Below are 22,828 nucleotides of genomic sequence, written 5' to 3'. Positions count from 1 at the left end.
CTGTCATGAAATAAACCAATCTTTCCATGTCTGATGAACAAATTCAGAAGTTTTCTTGATTATGGAAACTGTTTACCTACATGTATTATGATGAACGTAATTCTAAGTATCTCCCTTATTTAATAGATGTAGATGTTAATACATGTTTAAGTTTGCATCGGGGATAAAGAATATATATTTTTTTTTAACCCAAATACACCGATGTCTGTTAGCACTGTATAAGCCACTTCAGAGTTCCAGCTGCGCATGTCTGTTACTGCTGACAACGCATGTTGTCTATCTCCAATAACCTTTTGACAATACCAGCGGGTATTGTCAAAAGGTTACGGGAGATAGACAAAATCAGTTGTCAGCAGCAACCGACATTCCGAAGTGGCTTATAATCAGTACTTACCCGAGTTCTGTGAAAAAATTACAGGCATATTACTCGGGCGGGATTTGAACCCACGACCCTTGCAAGTCTAGAGCAGTGTCTTACCAAGTAGACCACCGAGATTGCCCGGTATATAGCTAGAGGCAGCTCGAATGCTATATATTTTATCTGTGGCTACTGCAAAAGATTTAATGATAAATCTCCCTGATTGTTGTACAAAATATCCCTAAAATGTGGGCAGCTCTAGGATTAAGTGTATTGCCAGGGTTACATCACCATTATGACAAATTCTTTCATCATTTTGTACAGGAAGTCCACAAGAAACTCGTGTCAAGATATAAGAAACTTTGCAAGGGGAAGTACCACCTACTTGAAGATGATGCCTACATCCATGAGTATCTTCCAATGCACATGGCAAGAGCACATCTAAGTCTTGAGCTTAAATCCGTCCTCCTGAACCTAGACTGGGTTGATAAGAAACTTGAAGTTATGGGGTCCACGGCTCCAGCCTACGTCCTTAGCGACTACGTCAAGTACAGTCTACTCCTCTTGTCAAAAGAGGTATGAAAAAATGTGGTTACTTTTCCCACTACTTGTGGTATTATAAACCCTCTTTCATTTCGCCTTTAGCAGTCTTGATTTCATCTCAACTCTCAACAAAATTAATAATAACAAATTCTTATACAGCGCATTTCACAATGACCGTATCAATGTGCTTTACATTAGTGCCCTGGTCATAGGGCCAATAACATCCCTGTAACGTTTCTCAGCTCCCTGGGGAGTATACAGCCCTGAGCTGCCTGTGAGGTGCTTGTGGCCTCTACCCTCGCAGGTATCCATTTACCCCTGGGTGAAGAGAAGCAATTATAGTAAAGTATCTTGCTCAAGGACACAAGTGTCACGACCGGGATTTGAACCCACACTCCGGTGAATCAGCACCAGAACTTGAATTCGATGCTCTTAACCACTCGGCCATGACACTCTAGTAAATATGGTTTTAGATGTATCTCTATTTTGACTCTTGGTCCACAAGTGTTGAATGTTTTTAATAATAATAAAGAAAATAATAACTCCCTTGGAGTGTGCAAAACAACATCCTGGTTGAGCCGATAAGAGCACTGGACTCAAGCTCTGGTTCTCTTGTGTTTTTGATCAGCTGAGTGTGGGTTTGAATCCCGGTCGTGACACACTTGTTACCTTAACCATGATTGCTCCGTCGTTCAGATGGCGGGTAAAACAGTTGGCCCGTTGTCTTTGTAACGCACTTTATAAAAGAACCCAGTGCACTTATTGAAAATGAAAATGAGTTCTCCAAAGTATTCCTGGTTTGATTGGCTGCATATCGTTCCACAGCACCATGTAAACCATTACTAGCACTACGTAGGTAAAAGGAACAGGTCTTGAAATACAAGCGTAGCCCCACACATGCCTAGTGCTATTTAAAAGGAGTAGGTCTCATACTTTGAACCTTGGAGGTAAATACTGACTGTTGCAGCCCCTTGTGAGCGCCACTGATGAGTGAGGGATATTAGTGCTACCTGTATACAACAAGGATGTAATTTCTTTGTTTTCTTTGATAGCTTTCGCGCTTGCAAGTTCACACTTTGCGTTTGCAAGATTTATCGCTTGCGCACATAGTTTTGGGTTCTTTTTTTTCAAAAGCCTATCACGACCCCGATAATAAACACCTATTATTATTATGAAATAGGCAATACACTCTTTTATTTTTCACACACAGGAAATGGAAATTGCTAAGGAATTTCAACTCTTTATCAGCGTCAATGCTCATCTTCTAGTTCAAACCCCTCGACCGGACGTGACGCAACTTGCCTTGAGCCAGTCCTCCGACACAGTAGTTTTTAAACAAGCTCAAGCGAGGGCGCTGCAGAGCAAGTCTGGTTTCTACATAGATTGGGGGTTAGTATTAAGTATTTTGTCTAAAAAGGGTTTGGGTACGACACAAAACACAAATGGCCACAGATATTACATTTAAGGCAGTGTAGACTACTGGTGATTACTCAGAATTGTTAGCATAAAAATTTACTTATTAACAAGAAATGGAGAGCTGTTGATGGTATAAAACATTGTGAGAAACGGCTCCCTCTGAAGTAATTTAGTGTTTGAGAAAGAGGTTGTTTCTCACTCAAATAATAAATGATGTCAGGCATGTCGGGTCTGGAGCTTTTTGTTTTGTTCAATCATACTTTCCAATTTTGTGCTGGAATACAGGTTGCTTTTAAATATAACTAGAAAATAATATTCTATGCTGTGATTTTCTGAAAAAACTTGTTGAATGTTTTTTTTAATAAATACTTGGTTTGCGGTAACACCATGTATGTAACTACTTGCCTGGTAGTTTATTTCATTTTTTCATTTTTTATTTATCACAGCCACGTTATTTCCAATTTAGTGTCGGAATGTACATGTAGGTTGCTTTGAAATTAAACTAGAAAATAAAATGTTGCTAGTGATCTTGTTTAAAAACTTTTTAAATGTTCCTTTTTTTTTTTTAGCAATAGACCTTCAATAATGGACTCCATTTTAATGAGATGTAAAGCACATGAGGGCAGTGTTTGCTGCGCAAATTTCTCCCCGGACGGTGAAGTGGTCGTCTCTGCTGGTGAAGATGAAAATATCAAGGTAATGCTAGTACTGGAACGTTCAGGGCCAAATTTCTTAAAGATGCTAAGCAAAGATTGATTCAGGCACCAGCCACAAACTTATAAATGTACAGTTAAGTTAGGAGAAGGGTTCGCCCCGGTGTTCCTGATCTTATCGGCAGCATATTTTGCCAAAGTACAGCACTTATAAGCATTTCAAAATGTACATTGTGCTGTTAGAAAGAATCGGTTTCACATATTTAACACCTTGCTCCAAATACACCTTGAAGGAAAATACTGACAGCACATAGGGACCTTGCGTTGACAGTGCCCAGGTCGAAATTCCAGTTGAACCTGGTTAAACTGGGTTTAACTGGAACTAGTTGAAACCAGTTGATAAACTAGTTAAACACAGTTACAACCAGTTGGTTTAATATGGAAAATGGACAGAGACCAACTGGTTTATAATTTCAACCTAGTTGAACATGTTGAACACAGTTAAACCTAGTCCAAACCAGTTGGTTAATATGGAAAATGGACGAGTTTGATCACTATTCAGTTGAACCAGTTGACCCCAGTTAACTAGGTTCAACTGGAATTTTGACCTGGGTGTGCTACATAACAATGGGTTAATTAACTATTATTATTATTATTAGTTATACTAATACTAATACAAGTCTTTTTCACAAGGTAATTGTCGAGTTTCTGGAAGTACATGTACAATATAAAAAATATATTTTAAACTCCTTCTTGGAGACTTGTCATAAACATTTCAGTCACATTCAATAGACATTGGATTTTCTCATTTTTCTTGATCTTTGCCGCGCTGAAGGACAACCAAGAGGGATTTTGTTTATTGAAGAAAGCGCCATGAGCACTTGTTGTGGATACCGATGCTGTAGAAGACTTTATCGCTGTTGTTATTATTATTGTTACTATTTAGATTTGGGATTGTATGTCAGGCCGAGTGAACACCATGTTTGACCATCATGAAGACAAAGTGAACTGGTGTGAATTTTCTCCTGATGGGACAACGATTCTAAGTTGCTCATCTGATAAAACGCTAAAGGTTTGTGAACACTCATTCACAAATATTAAACCATACTCTTTGTAACATTTTGAGGCAAGTTGACTTAAAGACTCTGGACACTATTGGTAACTGTCAAATACCAGTCTTCTCACTTGGTGTATCTCAACATTTGCCTAAAATAACAAACATGTGCAAATTTGAGCTCAATCGATCGTCAAAGTTGCGAGATATTAATGAAAGAAAAAACACCCTTGCCGCACCATGGTCACACAAAGTTGTGTGCTGTCAGATGCTTGATTTCGAGACCTCAAATTCTAAATCTGATGTCTCAAAATCAAATTTTTGGAAAATAACTTCTTTCTCGAAAACTACGTCACTTTAGAGGGAGCTGTTTCTCACAATGTTTTATACTATCAATCTCTCCCCATTACTTGTTACCAAGAAATGTTTTATGCTAATAATTATTTTGAGTAATTACCAATAGTGTCCACTGCCTTCAAGGCAATGGACACCTTTAGTAATTGTCAAAGAACAGTATTCTCACTTGATGTACTCAATGATGTGGCCAACCCAACACCATGTCTGGTTTAAAAGCACCCGGACATGGTTGTAATTGTCAAAGACCAGTATTCTCACTTGGTGTATCCAAACATAATTATACAATAGCAAGTCTGTGAAAATTTTGACTCATTGGTCATCGAAGTTGCAAGAGAACAATGAAATAAAAAAACACCCTTGTTGAACAAAATGTGTGTGCTTTCAGATGCATAAAAAGGCTTCAAGTCTGAGGTCTTTTAATATTTACCCGAGAAATTACCCCTTTCTCAAAAACTACATTACTTCAGAGGTTCTGTTTATCAACAGCTCTCCATTGCTCATTAATACCAAACAAATAATAAGGGAATCAATGTGTGGTGAAGAGGTTTTCAACTAGTGGTTTAATCCCAACGAGGCCTGGTTCTTGATAATTTACCGAGACGAAGTCGAGGTAAATTATCAAGAACCAGGCCTCGGCAGGTTTAAACCACTAGTTGAAACCGATTCAACACACTTTGATTCCCATTCATAAATACCGTCCCGGTCATAAACATCATCTCTTTTTTGTCAAAAAGTAAAATTAATGCAAACATTATAATTGTTAAATGATTTCTTTATAAAACACAACACCCCTCCAGCTATGAAATGGTATAGCCTTCCGCTGCCCTCGCGTAAACAACTCCTTATAAGGGAATGCTGTGGGCGTCGTGCGTATAGCGTGATGTGGCACAACTGTTTCAGCCGTTGCTCTCGACCAATAGGAATAAAGAAACTGTCTTCATATTTGTGCAAGGTCGCGTGTCACGCTTATGAATTAACACTTTTTAACCGGTCATTAACAAAAGGTTTATGCACACCCATGTGACGCGCTCTTTACCAATAGGAGTTGAGAAACTGTCTGGGGTATTTATGAATGTATTTTTAACAATGTTTGTTTTTTGTCAGCTGTTCGACGTTGCCGGAGAGAAGATTATTGTGACTCTTTATGGTCATCTAGAGGAGGTTTACATGTGCGTCTTTTCCCACGACGGTAAAAGAGCAGCTTCCTGTTCAGAAGACAATACTGTCAAGGTTCGTTGAAAATTCTTTGAGCAAATAGAGTTTGGTAAGCAGCAATTGCCTAACCCCTAGAAGGCGGAAGGTGGCTATGGCCGCTTATCTAGTCCGGAATGCTGTGGACTGTGTATGTGGTAAGCCGTGGAATGCTGTTTGTGGCCGGTACAGCTGTAGGGAAACAAAGGCTGCTATGCAGTCATGCGTGTAAGCCGGGCATTGTTGCCCTGGATCGGTCGAGTTGGTCTTTTAAAAGCGCTTGAAACCATTTGTTATGAAATCGCTATGGATAGAAAGATGTTTTAAAAGTAGAATACAATGATCCACACAAATATGAAAGTTTAAGGTTTTCCTTTTACTTAGCAATCTAACACGGTCGGTCATTTTATGGAGTAAAAAACTTTACTACCTTTTATACCTAGCAAGAAGACACACATGGTGTTACTGCAAACCAAATATTGATACCTCGCCATGCAATGTCTTAATGCCCATATAAACTCCTATTTATATTACTGTGATTATTATTTGTAACTTCAACAGGTGTGGGACATGGGTGAGCGGCCACATTTGTTGCGGACATTGACTGGTCATTCTCTAGCTGTCAAAGGTTGCCTGTGGTCAAACGATGATAGCTTCATTGTGAGCTGTTCAGATGACGGAATAGTGAAGGTAAGAGTCAATATGAAAGAAGTGGCGTATCGTGACCGAGCGGATAAGAGCACCGGACTCGAGGTGTGGTGTTTTTCTGATCAGCAGAGTGTAGGTTTGAGTCCCGGTCTTGACATGGTGTGCTGTGGCCGAAGGGATAAGAGCTCCGGACTCAAGCTCTAGTGTTTCTGATCAGCAGAGTGTGGGTTTCAGTCCCGGTCTTGACATGGTGTGTCATGGCCAAGTGGTTTGGCACACTGGACTCAAGCTCTGTTGTGTCTGATCAGCAGAGTGTGGGTTTGAGTCCCGGTCTTGACATGGTGTGTTGTGGCCAAGGGGATAAGAGCGCCGGACTCAAGCTCTAGTGTTTCTGATCAGCAGAGTGTGGGTTTCAGTCCCGGTCTTGACATGGTGTGTCATGGCCAAGTGGTTTGGCACACTGGACTCAAGCTCTGGTGTTTCTGATCAGCAGAGTGTAGGTTTGAGTCCCGGTCTTGACATGGTGTGTTGTGGCCGAGCGGATAAGAGCACCGGACTCTAGCTCCGGTGGTTTGGATCAACAATAGTCACCATATTAATGGCAATTCAAATGGATAAGCAATGGATATATGCTTTCTTGGTCTTTCCAGATGGAAATAGTGTGATACACGGGTATTAATAAAAGGGAATATAAGGGTAGCAATGATTTCAGATACGAGTCAATATGAAACAAATGATTCCTGTCTGTGAAAATAAATGTAAATATTTTCTGGAGGATTGGTGCTGGTGCAACATTTTGAATCAAAGATCTTTCAGTTTTGAAAGTAATGATTTTGTGTATCAGTCTGTATTTTCTCCTGAAGAGGAGTAAACTGTTTGAACCGTCGAGACCACACCGGCTCTTTTCAGAGCCAACACTCAAACATAAGAGATTTAAACGTGTTTGACTGGGATGAAGACGAGCAGAGTATTCTGTTCGAAATGTCAAGACCAAACTGGCTCTTTTCAAAGCCACCACTCCTTCAAATAAGATTTTACTCATAGTTGTACCTGCAAGTTTACTATTCATATTTATACTTATAGTTATTCTTAAACATGTTTGTACTTAAAAAGTTACTAGTTATAGTTGCTTATTATTTTTCCACACCCTGTAAAGCTTAAGCATTCTCCTGAAGATGAGCAGAGTATACTGTTTTAAACGTCAAGACCACATCTATAGGCTCTTTTCAGAGCCAACACTCTCACAAAAGAGATTTAAAAAAAAGTTGTTCATGCAAGTTTACTATTTATTCATTTAAATTTTCTTCCTTTTCTGTATTTGTGTCTTTGAAGGTTTTCAACGCAGAGAGTGGCAGTATTATGCACAGTTATGAATCCCATAGTAGTTTTGTCGCCTGCTGCTCCGTATCCCCCAATGATAAACAGATTGCTTCTGGTGCTTCGAATGTACTCCACGTAAGTATAGCATCTACCAAGTTTCTACTTCATGAAATAGCTACTATAATAATAATAAGGTATCCTAATGTACTTAAAGGTAGAGGACACTAGTGGTAATAACTCCAAAATAATTATTATCATACATTTAAAAACCTCACTTGGTAACGAGTAATGGGGAGAGGTTGATGGTATAAAACATTCTGAGAAACGGCTCCCTCTGAAGTGACATATTTTTCGAGAAAGAAGTAATTGTCCACGAATTTGTTTTTGAGACCTCAGATTTAGAATTTGAGGTCCAGAAATCAAGCATCTGAAAGCACACAATTTTGTGTGACAAGGGTGTTTTTTCTTTCATTGCTATCTTGCATCTTCGATGACCGATTGAGCTCAAATGTCCACAGGTTTGTTATTTTATGCGTATCTTGAGATATGTGAGAAGACAGGTCTTTGACAATTACCAATAGTGTCCACTGTCTTTAAGTAGATTTGATGAGAAAGTGTAGATTTTGTGGATAGAAGTAGGAGCCGAAGGCGAGTTTGTGTACAGTAGTAATCTACACTTAAGAGTCTATCATCTGACTTGGTTATGTAGCAGTTTCAATAATTAAAACATTTATGAGTCTTTTTTTTTTTGGGTACTTTGTCAAACGACGATTGGTCACATTTAATAACTATTTTGCAAAAATAGGCATACTTTATAGTGCTTGCAACATTATTAAGTACAATGTCAGCTGGCCAAGTGAACAACAATTGTGTTACATGGGTGAGTTTTCTTAATTGGAAAATGTCTTTGTAAATTGAAAGATAACATGTTTTCAGCTTTGTTTTGTTCCCTCACCATTTTATCTTTCAGTTTGGAAAAACAGTGATTTTTAAGTTGAAGTACATTTACTTTACTTTGTAATCGATAGTTCAAGTGTAGATTCTTGCGCTGTTGGGTGTGCTGAAACAATAAGAATAAAAAAAAATAAAAATAAAGTGTACGAATCCTCCAATACTGAATGATTTAACTCTATGGTTGTGTATTGTAGGTTTGGGATGTCGCAACTGGTAAACTTCTTGGTTTGTGCGAGTGTCGTGCCCAGTCAATACTATGCTGTGCCTTCTCCCCTCGAGGGAACATTATTGCAACTGGACTCTCCGATTTCTCCATATGGGTAAGTCCACTTCTTAGTGTTAAAAATTAATTAGAAATTGAGGTTTATGTTAGGTCCTTAAAGGCAGTAGACACTATGGGTAATTACTAAAAATAATTATTCCAATCCAACCAAGCAAACTGCTGATTTCGTAATGACTAGAACAAGTATTGACTTAAAGGCAGTGGACACTATTGGTAATTACTCAAAATAATTAATAGCATAAAACCTAACTTGGTAACGAGTAATGGGGAGAGGTTTATAGTACAAAACATTATGAGAAACGGCTCCCTCTGAAGTGACGTAGTTTTCTAGAAAGAAGTAATTTTCCACGAATTTGATTTTGAGACCTCAGAATTAGATGTTGAGGTCTCGAAATCAAAGATCTGAAAGCACTTAACTTCGTGTGAAGAGGGTGTTTTTTCTTTTATTTGTTATTTTATGCATTATGTTGTTTGTCAAAATCTTGTGTTACAGCTGTGGGATGTGGCAACATACAAGTCTCTGACAGTTTTCCGAGGTCATAGCAGTTGGGTTCTATCCGTTGCTTTTGACAAAATCGGAGAGAATCTTATCTCTGCCTCTGACGATGAAACGGTTATGGTACGTAGATGGAGTAAGACTAAAAACAAATAATAATATTACTAAGGAAATTTTCTATTGTGCAATATCCACCAAATAAGGTGCTCAAAGCGCATGAAAAGAAAAGAAAAAAAAAATAAGCACCAGAGGGAAGAGGGAACAAAGGGAAACAAAAGAAAGATTCCGGATTCAAGACTAAACCCCACTGATTTTATCGAAGGTGATTATCCTAATTCTCTTTTTATTACCCCTATAACTAAAAGTGAACTTCTGAAGTGTATTGATGGTTTATCGTCTAACAAAAGTCCTGGCCATGATAAATTAAACAGCTATCTTATTAAAAAGACTGGCACCATTATTGCTGGGCCGTTGCTGAAAATATTTAACCTATCGCTGGAGTCAGGAATTGTGCCACATGATTTTAAGAAGGCTAAGGTTATTCCTTTGTATAAAAATGGTGACCCTAAATTAATATGCAACTACCGCCCTATTTCTATATTACCATGTCTCTCCAAATTGCTCGAACTCTTGGTTGCTAATCGTCTTAATACCTTTATAACTAAGTATAATATTCTGCATAACTCCCAGTATGGTTTCCGTGCTAACTTCTCAACCCAAACGGCACTTATAGACCTTGTTGACAAAATTAGTTCGTCTATTGATCAATGTAACCACACTATAGGATTGTTCTTGGACCTTTCAAAGGCATTCGACACTATTGATCATGTTATCTTACTTTCAAAGCTTGAGAGGTATGGAATTAGGGGAAAGGCCTTGGACTGGTTCAAAAGCTATCTCTCTGATAGGAAACAATTCGTTCATTGGAAAGATTATGACTCTACATCTAAAACTATTAAATGTGGCGTACCTCAAGGTTCAATTCTAGGTCCAATACTCTTTCTCTTATATATAAACGATATCTGTAATTCTTCGAAAGTGTTATCCTTTATTCTTTTTGCCGATGACACCAATGTTTTCTTTAGTCATAGTAACTTAAAGGAGGCAGTTTCAGTAATGAACTCAGAACTGCATAAGGTTTCATTGTGGTTTAAATGTAACAAACTATCAATTAATGAAAAGAAAACTTGCTTTATGTTATTTTCAAATATATGTAAAGATGACAACATCAATATTTATATAAACAACTCTAAAATAAGCCAAGTAAATTCTTTTAGATTTCTAGGTGTTATAATTGACAGCAACCTTACATGGAAGTCTCACTGCCAAAAGATTCACACATCAGTTTCCCAAATTTTGGGTGTTCTACGTAAACTTAAACATATTCTGCCTAGAAATGTGCTTTTCTCTATTTATAATACGCTGGCATTGCCCCACTTTCAATACGGGATTCTAGCCTGGGGAAATACTCATGCTTCTTACCTGAACAAGCTATTAATCGTACAGAAGAAATCCTTGAGAGTTATAGCCAATTCTAGCTTTAGAGAGCACACTGCACCCCTTTTCAAGCAATTTAAAACACTTGATATTTTTAAACTGTATAAATATCATCTTGGGGTCCTTATGTTTAAGTTTGAATCTAACTTGTTACCAGGTAACATAAGACTCCTCTTTACACGAAATATTGACATCCATTCACATAACACTAGATCAGCTACTAAAATTCATATTGGCAAGGCTCGGACCACTTTATTTATGAAAACAGTCAGACATCAAGGCCCCCTACTCTGGAATCAGCTCACCCCAATACCTTCATTTAGAACTGTGCACAGCTTCAAAAAATACATGAAAAACCTACATGTACTTATAACCAGTATCGTCTAAAATGACACCACCTGTAACTACACGCGTACCATGATTATCCATTCCAAATTATCAAGTTTTTGTAATTTCCTAAATAATGTTCTGTTAATTTTCCTTTTTGTTATCAACTCTCAATATGTATTTATGGCTGCATAGCAAACAAATTTTTTTCAAAACAGTTTAATTACAAACAATCATTGTTTTGTGTTATTTTTTGCTGTATGCACTATACCTTTCACCGTACCCTAATTTCATTATTGTTATTGGTATAAACTAAAACCTATTATTTATATTATAAAGGGTCCAGGCTCTGTACAAGCCTAGGCTTTTTCCTGGTGCCCTCCTCTTATCACTCGTTGTTCTTATTTCTTGTATGTTTCATGATTATTTATTGTGATATTTGGAAATAAAAAACAAACAAACAAACAAAGAAACAAACTACTGCGGGTGGGTTTCAAACCCAAGACCTTTGCAACTCTTTGGATATTTACTAATATTAATAATAGTGTTGTAATAGCGCTTGTACTGTATCTATGCTCTTAAACTACTCGGTCATGACACCCTAAACATACACAATATCAATCTCTTCCCCTCGGAGGTACCCATTTATACCCCTGGGTGAAGAGAAGCAATAATCCGATTCTAGTAAAGTATCTTGCTCAAGGGCGCAAGGGTCATGACCGTGATCCAAACCCATACTCCGATACAAACTTAACCACCAGAACTTGAATTCGATGCTCTAAGCCACTCGACCATAACTACACATGGTGTTACCGCAAACTGAATTATATACATTTATCAATTTCTTTTACTTTCGACCGACGTCTTCATTATTTTGTTGTCAGATCTGGAAGATAGATGGATTTCATGACGACAGTAATGTGATTTTAAAGCGTGACTTTGCCGCTCAATATGTAGGAGAAGATGTTAGAATAGTAGCCACTGATAGCACTAATGCTTGTATGGTAAGTGACTCCCGTCATTAAAAGTTTTTTATTTTTTTATTTTTATTTTTGTTTCTATGCAATGCAACCAGACACACAAGGCCTGAAGGCCACTTCAAGGTGTGGGCTACAATACATTTTCTTTTCCAGAGGCCGTTGCCACCTTCTCCTAGGGCTGAAACAGGGTTACCCCCTTTTACAATCCATATGGATGTAGGCTTGGGTATCATCAGTCCGAAGCCTTGCCAGTGGAGCAGAAAGCACTAATTTAAACAATTTAATGTAGCAAGTGTCACGACCGGGATTTGAACCCACACTCTGCTGATCAAACACCAGAGCTTGAATCCGGTGCTCTTAACCGCTCGGCCATGACACTCTTGATGATGGAGTTTTTCTTTGTGCCTTTGGATTTTTTTTATTTGGCGATACATTCATCAGCACATGGGCCACTAGCAGAAACAGAAGCCTTAAGTTGTTCACGTTTATTGTTTGGTTATTATTTCATTTTAGGCAACAGGGCATTGGTGTTGTCTGTTAGTCGTTTTGTTCATTTCTCTGCATTCTGTGTCTGCCGTTTATCATGTCTCTGTCTGTCCGTTTTTCTTGTCTCTGTCTGTCCGTTTTTCTTGTCTCTGTCTGTCCGTTTTTCTTGTCTCTGTCTGTCCGTTTTTCTTGTCTCTGTCTGTCCGTTTTTCTTGTCTCTGTCTGTCCGTTTTTCTTGTCTCTGTCTGTCCGTTTTTCTTGTCTCTGTCTGATCACTACAAGCCTCTACTCGGTCTACTACACCATACCGTTTCCTTTCTTTGCTTTTTCAAACCTATATTTTGTTTTGATTATTTTTGCATTGTATATTAAGGGAATCAATGTGTGGTCAAGAGGTTTTCAACTAGTGGTTTAAACCCGCGCCGAGGCCTGGTTCTTGATAATTTTACCGAGACGAAGTCGAGGTAAATTATCAAGAACCAGGCCTCGGCGGGTTTAAACCACTAGTTGAAAACCGATTCAACACACTTTGATTCCCATTCATAAATACCTTTTCGGTCAGAAACATCAAAACTTTTTGGTCAGAAGGTAAAATAAATGCAAAATTATAATTGTTCAATGATTTCTTTCAACACAACACCCCTCCAGCTTTGAAATGGTAAGGCCCTCGGGTAAACAACTCTTTATAAGGAGATTCTGTGCGCGTCACGCGTATCGCGTGATGTTGCACAACTGTTTCAACACTTTTATCTACTCGGTCTACATACACCATACCGTTTCCTTTCTTTGCTTTTTCTAAATTTTATTTCGATTATTTTTACATTGTATATTGTATAATAAACCATTGTTTAAATCCATACAAATGTCTTCTTCTTATTATTATTATTATTATTATTGTTATTATTATTATTATTATTATTATTATTATTATTATACACTTTCGGTACAGAAAAAAAAAAGTTCACAGATTTACAAATAATTTACAGGGTTTACAGAAGGTAATGGTGAAAGACTTTTCTTGAAATATTGTTCCATGAAATGCTTTACTTTTCGAGAAAACATTAAAACAATATCAATTCTCGGTAGTGAGAATTACAGATTTATTTTAAACACATGTCATGACACAGCGAAACATGCGGAAACAAGAGTGGGTTTTCCCGTTATTTTCTCCCGACTCCGATGACCGATTGAGCCTAAATTTTCACAGGTTTGTTGTTTTATATATAATTTGTGATACACGAAGTGTGGGACTTGGACAATACTGTTTACCGCAAGTGTATAATGGCTTTAATAACATTATGGAAACAAATGTTAACTGATTGATTATTTGTTTTCTTTAGGTGATTGATCACAATGGGACGAGACAACGTGTCGTCACACAGAGTAACTCTAGAGTCCGCAGTCTGGCCATATCACATGATGGAAAAGCTGCGTGTGGGAACGAAGCTGGGAATATACACGTAATTATATCAAAAATGAAATTATAACAAATAAATAATCAGTCATGTCCTCCAATGTCGGTTCACCTTGTGTTTTTTGTTTGTGTTTTTTTTTTTCTTTTTTTCTTTTCTTTTATTTGGGTGTTTAGGTGTTTGTTTGTTTGTTTGTTTGTTTGTTTGTTTGTTTGTTTGTTTGTTTGTTTGTGTGTTTGTTTGTTTTGTTTGTTTGTTTTGTTGTTGCTGTAGATGATTTTCCCATCAATGGAGCTCAGCAATCTCCCACAGGGGGATATAAGCGCCAAGCTACTGATATCCAATCTCTTGCATACAAACATTGGTTTAACGCCTTTGATTATGAATTGCACAAATCAGGGAAAGTGTGATTCGGTAACTAAACAACAATACTTTCGAGATAATAATGAAAGAAAAAAACACTCTTGTCACACGAAGTTGTGTGCGTTTAGATGGTTGACTTCGAGACCTCAAGTTCTAAATCTGAGGTCTCGAAATCAAGTTCGTGGAAAATTACTTCTTTTCTGAAAACGACTCCACTTCAGAGGAGCCGTTTCTCACAATGTTTTATACCATCAACCTCTCCCCATTACTCGTCACCAAGAAAGGTTTTATGCTAATAATTATTTTGAGTAATTACCAATAGTGTCCACAGCCTTTAACAAATTATTCTGGACTTGACATTTGATCTTTTTGTTTTTAGATTCTGAGTGTAGTTTACGCCAAAGAGTTATGTGTACTTAAAGGCCACACAAGTTCAATCAGGAGCTGCACGTTCAATAAGAATGGGACGAGTCTTGCATCGACATCAGCCGACACGGATATAAGGGTCAGTGAAGATTCATTTGGTTTCCTTCTTATCAATCCTGATTTTGTTTTTCAGTCCTTCTGATTTGAGGTTTGCGATCACACCCGCACGCCATCACACCCCTCAAAGCTTACCCAGGAGTGCGAATAATCACACGCCTGATCCCTCTAAAATACACGCCTTGGCATTCACTTTTGGCGTAATCTGTTTTGGCGTAATCTGTTTTGGCGCAAGCAAAATCACACCCCTCGGGAAAATCCAGGTGTGTTTTTTTCCACACGCCTGTGATTTTCAAATCAGAAGGACTGGTTTTATGTTGTTAACTAGGAGTAAAGACTATTTCTATCTTCCAGATAAGATTACTCTTATCCCTTCGACACCTTTGGTAATTGTCAAAGACCAGTATCCTCACTTGGTGTATTCCAACAACATATGCATAAGATAAAAAAATTTAGGCAAGAGAATAAGTATAGGATAATGCCCAATATTTACGATCATTTTGTAATACATATGAGCATTGTGAACAGTTTTATCCATCGCGCCATTCATGCAAAATAACGAAGCGTTTTAACAATAGCATGACATCACAGGTGTGGGTTAACAAAAGAAAAGAAAAAACCTTTTTGCACATATTTGTGTGCCTTCAGGTGCACTAATAAAAGACTTCAGGCCTGAGATGCCTGAACCCTTTTAATATTTGAGTGAGAAATTACTTCTTTTTTTTTTTACTATTACTACTTCAGAGGGAGCCGTTTCTCACAATGTTTTATACCATCAACAGCCCTCCATTGCTTAAGTAATTTTTGTTATGCTTTCAATTATTTTGATTAATGTCTAGTGCCTGTAGATTGACCCAACTTCATGACCCAAGTAAACACACTGTCTTCCTGAAAAGGTGTTTTCTTTCTGAGTATTTGTGGCCAAACTCAGAAATTTTTATATGGAGCTAGTGGCTTCCACTTCCACACCAGAATAACTAACATGTTCACGTTGGTTGACTTTCTTTGACTAGTTATGGGATCTTGCAAAATGTGTATACCTTCTGAGTTTTTGTTTGGCCAAACTCGGACATTTTTAAATGGAGCTACATGTAGTGGCTTCCACTGCCACACCAGAATAAGTAACATTTCCTCCTTGGTTGACTTTCTTTGTTTAGTTATGGGATCTTGACGAGCCTGGTCAACATCTGAGCTTCAGGGGTCATACTGACTCGGTCAACTCATGCAAGTTCTTCAAGAATGACACCAGGCTACTATCTTCCTCGCATGATGGCACATTAAAGGTCAGGAGAATTACACGATAATAGTTTTAGTTGTCTTAATAGGTAACAGTTATAGTTCATCTACTTAAAAGAACGTTACAGAATTGGTAAGAAACAAAAATCAAAGAAGATGTGAAGATCACAGATTTACTTCAAACTTACACGGTCTAATGATGATGAAAGTAGAAAACATCCCTTGAAATATTTTTGTCTGAAATTTCATGTTAATTTGATGAGAAATAAATAATCTAAGTTCGCGTTTGGAATTTATCGATCAGTGAGCGTTTTGTTAATTTTTGTTTAAAAGGCAGCGAGGCAAAGCAACATTTGTAATCGGTTTTTCACTAATCTCTCCTGACCCAGATGGTCGATCGATCTCAAACTTCTACAGGTTTGTCAGTTTATGTGTGTGGTGGATTACATAAAGTGCTTACACTGCTAGCAACTGCTTTGTTAGTAAAAACCAATTCTGTAATGTTCCTTTAAGTTCCATTGAGTGCAATTTGTTGGGATTTATTGTAACTGATTTTATTTTGTGATCAAGAGTTGTCTTCAAAGAATTTGTTTTGCAAAAAGGAACACCTTTTTTAATTCAAAGTACAAGAATCATTTTTTATTTTTTTTTCAAACCTTTTTTTTATTATTTTTACCTGTTTTTTACAACATTTTTACTGGACCAGAATTTATGGCAAAGACCATTCACAATAAATGTTAAAGACACTGGACACTATTGGTAATTGTCAAAGACCGGTCTTCTCACTTGGTGTATCTCAACAATATGCATAAAATAACAAACCTGTGAAAATTTGAGCTCAATCGGTCGTCGGAGTTCCAAGATAATAATGAAAGAAAAAACACCCTTGTCACACAAAGTTGTGTGCTTTCAGATGCTTGATTTCGAGACCTTAAATTCTAAACCTGAGGTCTCAAAATCAAATTTGTGGAAATTGACTCCTTTCTCGAAAACTACATTACTTAAGAGGGAGCCATTTCTCACAATGTTTTTTACTATCAACCTCTCCCCATTAATAATTATTTTGAGTAATTACCAAAAGTGTCCACGGCCTTTAATAAGTATATGAAGTTGCCATTATAATGACCTTATATTTATGAGCAGACGATTTATAGTTGGAAGTTGTAGTTTTTGTAATGGTCATCAGGTCATGGTTATGGTTATGGCTATAGCTACAGTTACATCGTGTTGTGTAAGTGCAGGAGATAATTATCACATCATGTGGATTTTGCATGTTGTATTTCAGTGATTGCTCGTCCTTTTTAATTAAAGGGTCGGCCTCTAATTCTTGTGCTTGTACAGTAATTGTCATTATGAAACCCTGTACTTTATAACCCTTGACCTCAGGTATGGGACGTCAAGACCGGTAAGATCGTGTTAACCATGAAAGCTCACGACAACTGGATCTTCTCGTCTGACCTATCAAGGGATGAGAAGCTTGCGGTGTCTGCCTCTGCCGACAACACGGCCAAGGTAAAAATAAGTTCAACTATTTCCACAATGTTTGTATTTGACAGGAGTTTCCTACCAGCCCCAGAAAACACCCCCTCTCCCTGATATCATTGGGGGGGTAAGCAGAGCCATGAAAATGGGCCCTGAAACTTATAATAATATCGAAGTCTTACATAGCGCACGTATCTACCAAACAAGGTACTCAAGGCGCTGAGTATATACATGTACAGGTTATTGCAGTGATGAATTATGAGACCCAATTACTTAGCACCTTATAAGGGTTTACAAGGTGCTACGGCGCATAACCAAACAAGGTACTCAAGGCGCTGAGTATATACATGTACAGGTTATTGCAGTGATGAATTATGAGACCCAATTACTTAGCACCTTATAAGGGTTTACAAGGTGCTACGGCGCATAACCAAACAAGGTACTCAAGGCGCTGAGTATATACATGTACAGGTTATTGCAGTGATGAATTATGAGACCCAATTACTTAGCACCTTATAAGGGTTTACAAGGTGCTACGGCGCATACAGCAGCCACAGCCAGGAACATCGGGCGAACCCCTTCTCTTTTTGAAAAGTGTACTGGGTTCTTTTACATGCGTTACACAACACATGGGACCAACCGCTTTACGTCCCATCTGAAGGACGAAGCAACGGTTTTAACAGTTGCTTCGTCCTTAAAAGTGTCTTGCTTTAGGACACAAGTGTCACGGCTGGGGATTCAAACCCACACTCTGCTGATCAGAAACACCAGAGTTTGAATTCGGTGCTCTTAACCGTTCGGCCATGACACTTCCGACTACATGTATTATGTAATTTCCTGCATATAACTGTATGCTTCTTATCTGATATTTGAAGGTCCAAAAAACATGATAACAAGGACTAGCAGTCCGTTTGCTAGTCTTTTGTACATGTCAATTTGACTTAAAAAAAACCTAAAAAAACAGAAGCCATGTTCTACTCATTATCCTAATAAAACAAAATACGATCCCTTAATCATGTTAATCTTATGGGAGTGTTCTTACATGTATATCATCACAATGACCTCTGTAGGGGTTGATGTACCAGCAGTGAATGGTACATGACAAGCCTGAGAGAGAAACTCATGGTGTTGCATCTTATACAGCGGCACACTTTATATGTAAACACTCAGATTAACCAGCTTCGATTAGACGGTACTGTCGATGTCAAATTAGCCATTGTGTGCCAAGTTAAGTCTACAAATGGAGCTCCTATAGGGAACGCTCGCTAGGGCAACTGTGATACACATGTAAGTGCAGTCACTGTTGATGTGGGCAGCTGTTTGGAGGGCAGCTCCATTCTCACAAATTATTCTGGTAATTTAAGGGTATTGCGCCTTGTGCGTGGATCACACCTAATCTATGCAACAGATTACGGTACTCTCGGATATTGATGTAGGTGTTTTGAATTTCGTTCAATAAACAGGTATGGAATGTTGAAACTGGTGCACTCCTACAAACACTTAATAGCCACGGGGATCTGGTTCGAACATGCTGCATCTCACCAAACAGCCGTTGCCTAGTAACCGGGAACGATCAAGGCATCATTAAGGTTAGTTACTTAGTAACAACTTTGTTGAGGGATTTGAGGCATTGCATGGTGAGGTATCAATATATACTTGGTTTGCGGTAACACCATGTGTGTCTACTTGCGGGGTAGATTAAGGGAACCGTCTTGCTTTATATTCTACTACCGGGGAGTAGTTTTTTGTATTTTCATGAGACATCTCAGTTCTGAAAAGAACTGTCCTGCTTTTTAACTTCTACCCGGGTGGAAGGTAGGAAATCGGCAGGAAATCGGCAGGGACTACTACTTTAGCTTTTAGTAGATTATTGTTAACCGCACTACCGCGGAGTCAGTTCTTAATTGGTCTCCACGTTTCGACTAGCTTGCTTAAGTTATCGTCAGGAGACTAAATCGGCCGGGACTACTACTTTAGTGGATCGTTAACTTCACTACCCTAGAGTGAGTTCTTAAAGGCAGTGGACACTTGGTAATTGTCAAAGTCTAGCCTTAACAGTTGGTGTATCTCAACATATGCATAAAATAACAAACATGTGAAAAATTGAGCTCAATCGGTCATCAAACTTGCGAGATAATAATGAAAGAAAAAAACACCCTTGTCACACAAAGTTGTGTGCGTTTAGATGGTTGATTTCGGGACCTCAAGTTCTAAATCTGAGGTCTCAAAATCAAATTCATGGAAAATTACTTCTTTCTCAAAAACTATGTTACTTCAGAGGGAGCCGTTTCTCACAATGTTTTATACCATCAACCTCTCTCCATTACTCGTCACAAAGAAAGGTTTTATGCTAATAATTATTTTGAGTAATTACCAATAGTTGTCCACTGCCTTTAATTGGTTTCAATGTTTGGACTAGCTTCTGCTCTAGTCATCGGTTTTATTTTGTTTTCTTCTAGATATGGGACATGATTACGGGCAGTGAATTGGCATGCTGTACCGGACACAACTCTTGGGTCACTGACCTCCAATTCTCATCAGACGGCCAATTCATTGTATCTGTTGGCGATAACGTAAAGGTAAGCAACCATTGAGGGCAGGCTTCATCTGGTATAGGTTTAACAGATTTATGATTCTAATTATCATTGGTAGTACTGTGATTAAGTTTGATTTTTTCTGAGAGTGCTTCGCTTCACAACCAGAATTTAAAAAACAAAATGAAGTGAAATGCCAAAAGGTAGTCCCATTTTGAAATCTATATTTACCGTGGAAATTACAATTTAGCTTCTTAAAGGGGAAGGTATGTTTATGTTTGGTAATTACTCTTTAAAAAATGGCAATTAAAACGAACATCAGCTTTCGATACAAAGAATTTGCGAAGCATTTCACTTCACAGTTATATAAAAACATATCGATTTTTATACCCCAAAAATAGAATCTGAGACGCATTACTGTCAGTAACGCTTCTCAGATTATGTTTTACTATTTTAGATAACTCTTCATGCATGGACATGACTTCCTCCGGATTTTTTGTGGTATCTCAAAAACTCTTTTTTTTGGGATGAAATTTTCATTAACGCAGTGATGCTCATGGCGCTTCAACATTATTACCCCTGGTCACTGGGCCTTGAATCGCTCCTTAAACAATCTCAGCTCCCTTGGGAGTATACAGCAGCCTGTGCCGGCAAATACGTATGTAGCGCACTAACAAGCGCACTAAGCTAATCATATCACAAGAACCAACTCTGCCCTCACAGGTACCCATTTACCCCTGGGTGGAGAGAATCACGACCAGGATTTGAACCCTCACTCTGCTGATCATAAATACCAGAGCTCGAGTTCAGTGCTCTTATTCGCTCGGACACGACACCCATACATCTACAGAATTTGCCTGTAACGATTGCATGATTGATAAAGAACGATCTCATCATCTCAAGATTAAAGGGATATTTATTGGCCCAATGACCAGGGGACTAATGTAAAGCGCATTGATACGGTTTATTGTGAAATGCGCTATATAAGAACTTGTTATTATAAGAACTTGTTATTATTATCTTCTCTTTGTGACCCTACAGTGGTGGAGAGTTGACGGGACCCCAGTCCAGACGTTCCATATAAGAGGAAGTTTTGTCCGACTCGTCCAACCCAACGATGACTTCAGTCGCTTTGTTACCATCGGCAACACCGGTTTACTCTACCTTCTTACCGTAGTCAAAAATGGATCGGACAAAGTCTAAGTATTTTTAATTTGAAATGTTTATTGCTGAGATGCTGGAATTAGTAGGGGGAACCTAAGACGAGAGCTAATCGAATGATCACTCACCCTCGTGGTTACGCCATGCATCACGGGGCTAGCCCCAAGTGACCCATTCAACAAGCTGGGCACTTGGGGCTGACCCGGGTGAGCCCCTGGAATGACGTCAAAGCTATTCGAATGTACAGGGGGCAGAATGGGGTCAACCCGGGGAAGCTAATCGAACGCACCCAAAAACATACTAAACTAAAAAGGGGAACCCAGAACAAAAAGTATTGGCAACAGAAGTTGGTAGGTAATGTACAAAAAGTCAATCTAAAATGTCTTCAAGATTGACTTTTAACTTGGGTGTGAACAGGGCCCAGTTTGCTTAGCATGAAATTTCGAACTTCCTTGATAAAAACAAGATTACCAACCAAAGTTCCATGTGGTTTTCAGGATAAGCAAACAGCAGCTGAATGCCATTAACAAGCAATGAGCAACAAATGGAAATTTGGTTGCTAAGCAAATTTGTTGTGCTTAGCAGCTCTATGAAATTGGGTCCGGGCTTGAACCTGCACTCTTTGGATTAAGCAAACCCATGACATTGCTTGCCGTAAGCACAAAATTCACTGCTTCTGCAAGAGCTTTTTTTTTTGTTTTCTTCTTTTTTTTCTGCAAGTCGCCAGACACACAAGGCCTGAAGGCTACTTCAAGGTGTGGGCTACATATATTTTTTATTCCATAGGCCGTTGCAACCTACTCCTAGGGCTATAACAAGGTTACTCCTTGCTTACGAAGCAGAGCCATGAACGTTTCATTTGTTGCATATTGCTTGATACTGGTACTCAATTGTTGTTGCTAAATCCTGAAAATCACGTGAAATTTTGGTTGGTAATCCTGTTTTTATCAAGGAAGAAATTTCATGCTAAGCAAATTTTTTTTTTGCTTACAGGCTTTATGAAATTGGGCCCTGGTCAGTAGTCTAATCTGAGCGTGACTTTTGTTTTTGTTGCAATATCATAAAAAGATTAATCAACGAGTCTGAAAGCGATGTGTTTGTTATGTAAAGGTCTTGATAAAGAAAATGTGACATTTGTCATCGAATATATTCTGTAAATACTAAGGTTTTTGAGTGTTTTTGTTTCATAAAGTCAGACATTGTGGCTTAAAGTTCAATTTCTGTACTATTTTCTTAAAATATTATTGTTTGTGTTTTGGACACATTAATGACGAAAAAGTGTTTTCATTTCTTAAAGGGGAGATGCTAATAATATGATTTAAAATCAGTTATAAATTTCTACTCAAAATAAATCTTGAAACATAGAATTGTTTCTGACGCAGACGGCAAGTCTATAAAAAAAAAGTTAAACTAAAATTGGTTTAGTTTTTCAGAAAAACGGCTCGTCTTGCATTGTTGTTTAGTCATTTTGAACAAATTTAATTGAATTTTTTTTTCTTTGCAAAGGTTACCGCTTTAAACAAAATTCTAACCAAACTTCAAAAGTAGTGACAGTGTGTTTGGAAAAACTATGTCTAAAGAACACACCAAACTC

The 22,828-nt window shown here is 38.1% G+C and overlaps 1 protein-coding gene across 1 annotated transcript in view; it reads left to right on the top strand.

Moving 5' to 3' along the window:
* LOC117305212 (apoptotic protease-activating factor 1-like) overlaps positions 1-21,952 on the top strand; it is a 31,897-nt gene extending 9,945 nt beyond the window's left edge. Inside the window, exons 10-26 of the mRNA XM_033790031.1 lie at positions 683-934; positions 2,112-2,290; positions 2,887-3,013; positions 3,917-4,042; positions 5,486-5,611; positions 6,134-6,262; positions 7,553-7,675; positions 8,689-8,814; positions 9,271-9,396; positions 11,982-12,101; positions 13,904-14,023; positions 14,718-14,843; positions 15,979-16,104; positions 17,444-17,569; positions 19,003-19,128; positions 19,999-20,118; positions 21,115-21,952. Coding sequence (XP_033645922.1) covers positions 683-934; positions 2,112-2,290; positions 2,887-3,013; positions 3,917-4,042; positions 5,486-5,611; positions 6,134-6,262; positions 7,553-7,675; positions 8,689-8,814; positions 9,271-9,396; positions 11,982-12,101; positions 13,904-14,023; positions 14,718-14,843; positions 15,979-16,104; positions 17,444-17,569; positions 19,003-19,128; positions 19,999-20,118; positions 21,115-21,276 — 2,340 coding nt within the window. The 3' untranslated portion in view covers positions 21,277-21,952. The remainder of the gene's footprint in view (positions 1-682; positions 935-2,111; positions 2,291-2,886; positions 3,014-3,916; positions 4,043-5,485; positions 5,612-6,133; positions 6,263-7,552; positions 7,676-8,688; positions 8,815-9,270; positions 9,397-11,981; positions 12,102-13,903; positions 14,024-14,717; positions 14,844-15,978; positions 16,105-17,443; positions 17,570-19,002; positions 19,129-19,998; positions 20,119-21,114) is intronic.
* The last annotated feature ends 876 nt before the right edge of the window (positions 21,953-22,828 follow it).

Source organism: Asterias rubens, chromosome 22 (genome assembly GCF_902459465.1).
Source record: "Asterias rubens chromosome 22, eAstRub1.3, whole genome shotgun sequence".
NCBI classification, from domain to species: Eukaryota; Metazoa; Echinodermata; class Asteroidea; order Forcipulatida; family Asteriidae; genus Asterias; species Asterias rubens.
This window is presented reverse-complemented; position numbering and strand designations above follow the sequence as displayed.